At 46.7% G+C, this 9,344-nt stretch overlaps 1 protein-coding gene across 1 annotated transcript; it reads right to left on the reverse strand.

The window, feature by feature from the left end:
- Positions 1 to 6,714: 6,714 nt before the first annotated feature.
- On the reverse strand, positions 6,715 to 7,774 carry LOC123995935 (mitogen-activated protein kinase 12-like). The gene is made up of 2 exons (XM_046299595.1): positions 7,515 to 7,774; positions 6,715 to 6,914 (listed from the first exon to the last, which is right to left on the reverse strand). The coding sequence occupies exons 1-2, from the start codon at positions 7,666 to 7,668 to the stop codon at positions 6,838 to 6,840; spliced, it is 231 nt and encodes a 76-aa protein (XP_046155551.1). The 5' UTR covers positions 7,669 to 7,774; the 3' UTR covers positions 6,715 to 6,837.
- Positions 7,775 to 9,344: the final 1,570 nt, after the last annotated feature.

Consider the following 9,344-nt stretch of genomic DNA (forward strand, 5'->3'; position numbering starts at 1 on the left):
TTTGTCATTCATTGTCATGTCTTGTCCTGTGCTCCCCATGCTATTCGTTTCCCTCTGCTGGTCTTGTTTGGTTCTATCCTTCTCTCTCCCCCTCTCTCTCACTCTCTGCTCTCCTCTTCTCTCTGTCGTTCCGTTCCTGCTCCCAGCTGTTCCTATTCCCTAATCATCATTTAATCTTTCCACACCTGTTTCCCGATCCTTTCCCTGATTAGACTCCCTATTTATTCCTTTGTGATCCGTTCTGTTCAGTCGGTTCCTTGTTTTGTATTCCATGCTGTGATTGCGTTTCGCCCTGTCCTGTCGTGTTTTTTGTCGTGATTGTGTATCACCCCTGTCCTGTCGTGTTTTGTGCCTTCTTCAGACGCTGCGTGGACAGGTATGCTCAGTTGACTACGGCCAGCTACCTGAAGCGACCTGCAGTCTGTGGCCGCTTCTCCAGTTGTTTTCCCCTCTACTAATCTAGAGAGGATTTCAGTTATTCGGGTTTTGAACATTAATAAACTCTGTTTCTGTTAAGTCGCGTTTGGGTCCTCCTTCACCTGCATGACAGAAGGAACCGACCAAAGAATGGACCCAGCGACTTCAGACGCTCGTTACACTGCCGTCGAGATCCAGGCTTGGTTTTCATGTGCCTGGCAGACACGAGCAGGAATTGTCTGCTGCTCGCCATGCCGTGGAGAACCTGGCCGCTCAGGTTTCCGACCTCTCTTGACAGTTCCAGAGTCTACGTCTCGTGCCACCTGTTACTCCCTGGCCTGCCGAGCCTCCTGAACCCAGGGTTAATAACCCACCTTGCTATCTGGCAGCTTCCACTGAGTGCCGCTCCTTTTCTCACGCAGTGTGAGATTGTGTTCTCTCCAACCCCACACATACTCTAGAGAGAGAGCTCGGGTTGCTTTCGTCATTTCACTCCCTTACTGGCCGGGCTCGAGAATGGGGCACAGCTATCTGGGAGGCAGGGCTGATTACTCTAACAGATTCCAGAACTTTAAAAGAGGAGATGATTCGGGTTTGACCGTTCAGTTTTGGTGAGGAGGCTTCTAGGGCCCTGGCTTCCTTATGCCAAGGTGAAGTCCATAACGGATTATTCCATTGAGTTTCGCACTCTTGCTGCCTCTAGTGAGTGGAACGAGCCGGCGCTGCTCGCTCGTTTCTGGAGGACTCACGCAGTGGTGGGATGAATTCTCTCCCGGGAGGTTCCTTCAGATGTGGACTCCTTGATTGCTCTCGCCATCCGCATAGAACGACGGGTAGATCTTCGTCACCGGGCTCGTGGAAGAGAGCTCGCATCAACGGTGTTTCCCTGCTCCCGCATCGCAAACCATCTCCCTCTGGCTTTGAGACTGAGCCCATGCAGCTGGGAGGGACCGCATCTCGAATACAGGAGAGGGGAACAGAGGATCACCAAATCGCCTGTGCCTCTGTGCGGAGTTGCTGGACATTTTGTTATTTCATGTCCAGTAAGAGGCCAGAGCCCATCAGTAAGCGGGCTACTGGTGAGCGCTACTACTCAGGTCCCTTCATCTAGATCTTGTACTACTATGTCGGTCCATCTACGCTGGACCGTTCGGGTGCTACATGCAGTGCTTTGATTGACTCTGGGGCTGAGGGTTGTTTCATGGACGAAGCATGGGCGAGGAAACATAACATTCCTTTCAGACCGTTAGACAGGCCTACGCCCATGTTTGCCTTAGATGGTAGTCATCTTCCCAGTATCAAATTTGAGACACTACCTTTAACTCTCACAGTATCTGGTAACCACAGTGTGAGACTATGTCTTTTGATTTTCCGTTCACCGTTTACACCTGTTGTTTTGGGTCACCCCTGGCTTGTATGTCAATCCTTCTATTAATTGGTCTAGTAATTCTATCCTATCCTGGAACGTTTCTTGTCATGTGAAGTGTTTTAATGTCTGCCATCCCTCCCATTTCTTCTGTCCCTACTTCTCAGGAGGAACCTGGCGATTTGACAGGAGTGCCGGAGGAATATCATGATCTGCGCACGGTCTTCCAGTCGGTCCCGAGCCAACTCCTTCCTCCTCACCGGTCGTATGATTGTAGTATTGATCTCCTTCCGGGGACCACTTCCTCCTCGGGTAGACTGTACTCTCTGTCGGCTCCCGACGCCAAGGCTCTCGAGGATTATTTGTCCTGTGTCTCTTGACGCCGGTACCATAGTGCCTTCTTCCTCTCCGGCCGGGGCGGGGTTCTTTTTGTTAGAAGAGGACGGTACTCTGCCTGCGTGGATTATCGAGGCTGAATGACATAACGGTTAAGAATCGTTATCCGCTTCCCCCTTATGTCATCAGCCTTCGAGATTCTGCAGGGAGCCAGGTGCTTTACTAAGTTGGACCTTCGTAACCTTACCATCTGCGCATCAGAGGGGACGAGTGGGAAAACAGCGTTTAATACTCCGTTAGGGCATTTTGAGTACGGGTTCTGCCGTTCGGTCTCGCCAATGCGCCAGCTGTTTTTCAGGCATTAGTTAATGATGTTCTGGGAACATGCTGAACATTTTTGTTTTTGTCTATCTTGACGATATCCTGATTTTTTCTCCGTCCTCGAGATTCATGTTCAGCACGTTCGACGTGTTCTACAGCGCCTTTTAGAGAATTGTCTCTCGTAAAGGCTGAGAAGTGCTCTTTTCATGTCTCCTCCGTTACTTTTCTCGGTTCCGTTATTTCCTTTGAAGGCATTCAGATGGATTCGCTAGAGTCAAGCTGTCAGTGATTGGCCCGTTCCAAGGTCACGTGTCGAGTTGGCAGCTTCTTAGAGTTTAAGCTAATTTCTCCCGAGGCGTTTCATTTAATTTCGGTCAAGTTGCTGCCCCTCTCACAGCTCTTACTTCTGTCAGACGTGTTTTAAGTGGTCGGTTCCTTAGGAGCTTTGATCTTCTAAAGAACGTTTTACGTCCGCTCCTATCCTCGTTACTCCTGACGTCACTAGACAATTCATTGTCGAGGTTGGCCAGCTTCAGAGGAGGTAGGCGTGGGAGCCATTCTATCCCAGCGCTCCCAGTCTGACGATAAGAGTTCATTTGCGCTTATTTTTCTCATCGCCTGTCGCCATCTGACGCAACTATGATGTGGGTAACCGTGAACTGCTCGCCATCACGCTTAGCCCTAAGCGAATGGCGACAGTGGTTGGAGGGGCGACCGTTCCTTTTGTCGTTTGGACAGACCATAAGAACCTTGAGTACATCCGTTCTGCCAAACGACTTAATGCCCGTCAAGCTCGTTGGGCGTTGTTTTTAGCTCCGTTTCGAGTTTGTGATTTCTTACCGTCCGGGTAGCAAAGAAAACCAAACCTGATGCCTTATCCCGTCTGTTTAGTTCTTCTGTGGCTTCTACTGATCCCGGGGGGATTCTTCCTTATGGGCGTGTTGTGGGTTAACAGTCTGGGGAATTGAAAGACAGGGTTAAGCAAGCACTCACGCACACTGGAAATCGCCATAGCAGCGCTTGTCCTAGTAACCTCCTTTTCGTCCCTGTTTCCACTCGTCTGGCTGTTCTTCAGTGGGCTCACTCTGCCAAGTTAGCGGGTCATCCCGGTGTTCGAGGCACTCTTGCGTCTATTCGCCAGCGCTTTTGGTGGCCGACTCAGGAGCGTGACACGCGCCGTTTCGTGGCTGCCTGTTCGGACTGCGCGCAGACTAAGTCGGGTAACTCTCCTCCTGCCGGTCGTCTCAGACCGCTCCCCATTCCTTCTCGACCATGGTCTCACATTGCCTTAGACTTCATTACCGGTCTGCCTTTGTCTGCGGGGAAGACTGTGATTCTGACGGTTGTCGATAGGTTCTCTAAGGCGGCACATTTCATTCCCCTCGCTAAACTTCCTTCCGCTAAGGAGACGGCACAAATCATTATTGAGAATGTATTCAGAATTCATGGCCTCCCGTTAGACGCCGTTTCAGACAGAGGTCCGCAATTCACGTCACAGTTTTGGAGGGAGTTCTGTCGTTTGATTGGTGCGTCCGTCAGTCTCTCTTCAGGTTTCATCCCCAGTCTAACGGTCAAGCAGAAGAGGGCCAATCAGACGATTGGTCGCATACTACGCAACCTTTCTTTCAGGAACCCTCGTCTTGGGCAGAACAGCTCCCTGGGCAGAATACGCTCACAATTCGCTTCCTTCGTCTGCTACCGGGTTATCTCCGTTTCAGAGTAGTCTGGGTTACCAGCCTCCTCTGTTCTCATCCCAGCTTGCCGAGTCAGCGTTCCCTCAGCTCCAAGCGTTTGTCCAACGTTGTGAGCGCACCTGGAGGAGGGTGGTCTGCACTTTGCCGTTACAGGGCACAGACGGTGAGAGCCGCCAATAAGCGCAGGATTAAGAGTCCAAGGTATTGTTGCGGCCAGAGAATATGGCTTTCCACTCGCAACCTTCCTCTTACGACAGCTTCTCGTAAGTTGACTCCGAGTTCATTGGTCCGTTCCGTGTCTCCCAGGTCGTCAATCCTGTCGGCTGTGCGCCTCAGCTGGCTCCGCGACATCTTCGTCGCGTCCATCCTGTCTTCCATGTCTCCTGTGTTAAGCCCTTTCTTCGCACCCCCGTTCGTCTTCCCTCCCCCTCCCGTCCTTGTCGAGAGCGCACCTATTTACAAAGGTACATAAGATTATGGACATACGTTCTCGGGGGACAGGGGTCCCAATACCTAGTGGATTGGGAGGGTTACGGTCCTGAGGAGAGGAGTTGGGTTCCGTCTCGGGACGTGCTGGACCGTTCGCTCATCGATGATTTCCTCCGTTGCCGCCAGGATTCCTCCTCGAGTGCGCCAGGGAGGCGCTCGGTGAGTGGGGGTACTGTCATGTTTGTCATTCATTGTCATGTCTTGTCCTGTGCTCCCATGCTATTCGTTTCCCTCTGCTGGTCTTGTTTGGTTCTATCCTTCTCTCTCCCCCTCCCTCTCTCACTCTCTCGCTCTCTCTTCTCTCTGTCGTTCGTTCCTGCTCCCAGCTGTTCTATTCCCCTAATCATCATTTAATCTTTCCACACCTGTTCCCGATCCTTTCCCTGATTAGACTCTATTTATTCCTTTGTGATCCGTTCCTGTTCCGTCGGTTCCTTGTTTTGTATTCCATGCTGTGATTGCGTTTCGCCCTGTCCTGTCGTGTTTTTTGCCGTGGTTGTGTATCACCCCTGTCCTGTCGTGTTTGTGCCTTCTTCAGACGCTGCGTGTGAGCAGGTGTCTCAGTTGACTACGGCCTGCGCCTACCCGAAGCGACCTGCAGTCTGTGGCCGCTTCTCCAGTTGTTTTCCCCTCTACTAATCTAGAGGATTTCAGTTATTCGGTTTTGAACATTTAATAAACTCTGTTTCTGTTAAGTCGCGTTTGGGTCCTCCTTCACCTGCATGACACTCACCTTCTGTCCTCGTGCTTGTTGTCATGATAGCTGTTCATCCCTGTGATGACCTGGTGGCTTAGGCATTGGTAGTTGAAAGGTTTGTCGAAGTCATTTACGTAGGAGGATGTGAAGCAGTTAGTTGCTGAGTCAAACGTGGCTTTGCACCCAAAGTCCCAGAGACGGTCTTCATATTTGTTGTCATGCTCACTAAAATTGGAAAAATACATTACAATGCACAAATTAATAGTTGAATTTATACAAAAAAAAACATTTATGCATGTTGTAGGTTTTATTGTTGCCCAACATATTTTGTCCGGAATGCAATTGCAATAACCTAAATCCAAAATACAGAGTTAAACTCTAATTTTAAACTCTTTAAATTTCTCAAAATGGAAAATTGCAAATCTGAATCAACAGCAACTCTGTTGATATGCAACAGCTTGCTAAGGGTTTGAGAAAGATTAGGGTTAACTCAGCACCGCAGCAGCAAAATGCTCACTCTGATTTGGAAACCTGTGCTTGTGAGTCAGTGCAGAATTCAGGTTTTGGAGAAGATTGGTTGTATGGAACATAAGGAATCACTTACTCACTATGCGAGAGATGGATTGTCTGATGGGCAATTAAAATCCAAAGGCTGGTCATAGCTGTTCTGCCAGCGGAGGTCTGCAACACACAAACAAAGGCACAATAAAAACTTAATTGATTACCGTAGTAATCAGCACCTCTTTCTCCTTTTTTAAAAGATTTCTGACCACACATTGCTATTCGATTTAAATATTAAGTCCACATTTTGAGTTACTCTGCTACACATATGCTCAGGCTTTACTCCACAAAACTCACATGTAACATAAAGCATACCTTTTCCGTTGACCAACACACCAGCAAGAAGCAGAATAAAGACGTTGGCTCTCGTCATGGCTTTTGAGGGCCCAAACTAAAATCAGCAAGGTTGGTGCTCCATTTATAGACAGAGGTGATCTTTGTCCTTGCTGGACCTTAGGCCACGTACGTGGGTAATTCCAGTGTTTGAGCAGGTGTATTGTAGTCTAAAAAATATTTCAGTCAATTCACGTTATACTGAACAAACATGCAACCTGCAACAATTTCAACAACTGAGTTACAGTTAAGGAAATCAGTCAATTGAAATCCATTAGGCCCTAATCTATGGATCTCACATGATTGGGCAGGGAGCTCAGCCAAAACTGATCATTTTAGAGTGGCCTTTTATTGATGAACATTTGATGTCTTAGCTTACAGTCATTCTCATGGTTTACGGGGAAGCAAGTAATCATTTCTTTCCCAGGGGCTCATTGGTTGGCTGTTACAGTAGTTCCACAATTACACAAGACTGACAATATCTTCAAAAATGTTTGTCAAAAAAAATCAATTTATAATCAATAAACTACATTCTGTACATTGGATTCGCATTACATCTGTACAACAATACAACAATGCCTTATAATCATCATTGACAGGTATTGAGAGGTATGTGTGTACTCTCAGAGTGATGTCTCTTTGTGGTCCTTGGTCTCTGTTGCTGCAGGCCTGAAGGACAGAATCTCTGTGAATGTGTGACCTGTAGGAGATATCACAAGAAATGACTAATTAGTTACTCTGTAGACTCTATAGATTTTTCTTCCTCTTTCTTTCTCCCAAGCTGAACATGTTATCACACATCCATCTCCCTCATCATCGCTCTCCTTCTATCATGTGGAATAGCCAAAGGAATGTTTTTCCTTAAGCTCTCTTCCTAGGGAAAGAGACAACTAATCAGTTGCTGAATGCGTTCAACCAAATAGCATCTTCTGTATTTAACCCAACCCCTCTTAATCAGAGCAGTGCAGGGGGCTGCCTTATTTAACATCCACATCATCAGCACCCAGGGAGCAGTTGTTGCCTTGCACATGGGCAGAATTGCATAATTTTCAACCTTGCCAGCTTGGGGATTTGAACCAACGACCTTTCAGGTACCTGCCCAATGGTCTTTACCTCTAGGCTACCAGCAACCTCATTCTCCATCTCTCCCCTTTTTTACTCTGCCTGTATCTCCTTCTTCTCTCTCCCTCCCTCCCTCCATCCATCCTCCCCAGCATATCTCTCTCTCTCTCCCATATCTTCCTCCTCCCTCCCCCCGCTCTCCATCTCTTTCTTCAGCTTCCCTCCAACCATCTCTCACGTTTCCACTGCTCCAGGAGCAGGTCTGTGTTGTCCATGGAGTGATCGTAGGGCTGGGCCTCAGTCTCCTCCTCTGGTTCTCTGAACTCGCTGAAAAAGGGCATGGCCAGCGCCTCCGACGCACTCACCCGCCTCTCAGGGTCCAGCAACAGCATGCGCTCCAGCACACACACCGCTGCCACACAGAGAGGTATACAGTGTCTCTAGCGGTGTTATGGTCAGAAGGACACTCCTGACAATAGTTAGAAACAGTTGCTGTTTTGTAAACCAGCAGGTATATCTCTAGTCACCCCCAAAACCAATTCTTTCTTTGGCCGCCTCTCCTTTCAGTTCTCTGCTGCCAATGACTGGAACGAACTACAAAAATCTCTGAAACTGGAAACACTTATCTCCCTCACTAGCTTTAAGCACCAACTGTCAGAGCATCTTACAGATTACTGCACCTGTACATAGCCCACCTATAATTTAGCCCAAACAACTACCTCTTTCCCAACTGTATTTAATTAATTAATTTATTTTGGTCCTTTGCACCCCATTATTTTTATTTCTACTTTGCACATTCTTCCATTGCAAAACTACCATTCCAGTGTTTTACTTGCTATATTGTATTTACTTTGCCACCATGGCCTTTTTTTGCCTTTACCTCCCTTCTCACCTAATTTGCTCACATTGTATATAGACTTGTTTATACTGTATTATTGACTGTATGTTTGTTTTACTCCATGTGTAACTCCATGTGTCGTTGTATCTGTCGAATTGCTTTGCTTTATCTTGGCCAGGTCGCAATTGTAAATGAGAACTTGTTCTCAACTTGCCTACCTGGTTAAATAAAGGTGAAATAAATAAATATTGCATACAGTCCATGCAACTTATTATGTGACTTGTTCAGCACATTTTTACTCCTGAACTTATTTAGGCTTGCCATAACAAAGGGGTTGAATACTTATTGACTCAAGACATTTCAGCTTTTCATTTTTTATGAATTTGCAAAAAATGTCTAAAAACACAATTCCAGTTGGACACTATGGAGCATTGTGTGCAGGCCCGTGGCACAAATATCAATTTAATCCGTTTTAAATTCAGGCTGAAACACAACACATTTTGGGAAAAGTACGTTTTCAGCCACGTACATGGGTAATCTCAGTGTTTGAATAGGTGTGCTGAAAGGGAAAAGTTTAACAAAAATACACTAAATAACAGTATAACCTCTCAGGAATTGCATAACAGGATGGTTTTTGTATGCTAGAAATGTGGCCAAACTATTTTTATTTATTTACCTCTGTGTTACAGTGAGAACCATGGGTCAAGTGTAAATGGGTCAGGGGTTACTTGGCTGCTAGTTTGAAAAGAAACAGACACCATTGGGAAGATCTTTGAAAATGAAAAGGTTTAAATAGGTTAACTTCATAATGAATAAACCAAGAAACTACATTATGTACATTATGTACATCACAGTCCCACAAGATCGGTCCAAATATGACAGAGTTAGATGTTTTCCTAACAACCTGAAAGGTTTCAGAGCAATTTAAGCCCATCTGCCCAGATATACATTTTTACATTACCAATCAAACTGGGGGGAAATCACATTATCAGGTCAGTTTAGGACCGTTAGGCAGACTCGAGAGGACACAGCCACTAGGCAGACTAGAACAGCATACACTTTTCTCAATGGGTAGAAGCCCGACAGCAGTATCTCAGTAAATGCCTTAAAGGAGAAGTTTAGTATTTTACACCTTCTTGTTAGATGGATCCTCCCCGTGAAGGTTGTCTATGGGCCAGGAGAAACTGTAATCCATGGTTAAGATGTTTAAGAATTTAAGAAGCCTAATCA

Source organism: Oncorhynchus gorbuscha, linkage group LG14 (assembly GCF_021184085.1).
Source record: "Oncorhynchus gorbuscha isolate QuinsamMale2020 ecotype Even-year linkage group LG14, OgorEven_v1.0, whole genome shotgun sequence".
NCBI classification, from domain to species: domain Eukaryota; kingdom Metazoa; phylum Chordata; class Actinopteri; order Salmoniformes; family Salmonidae; genus Oncorhynchus; species Oncorhynchus gorbuscha.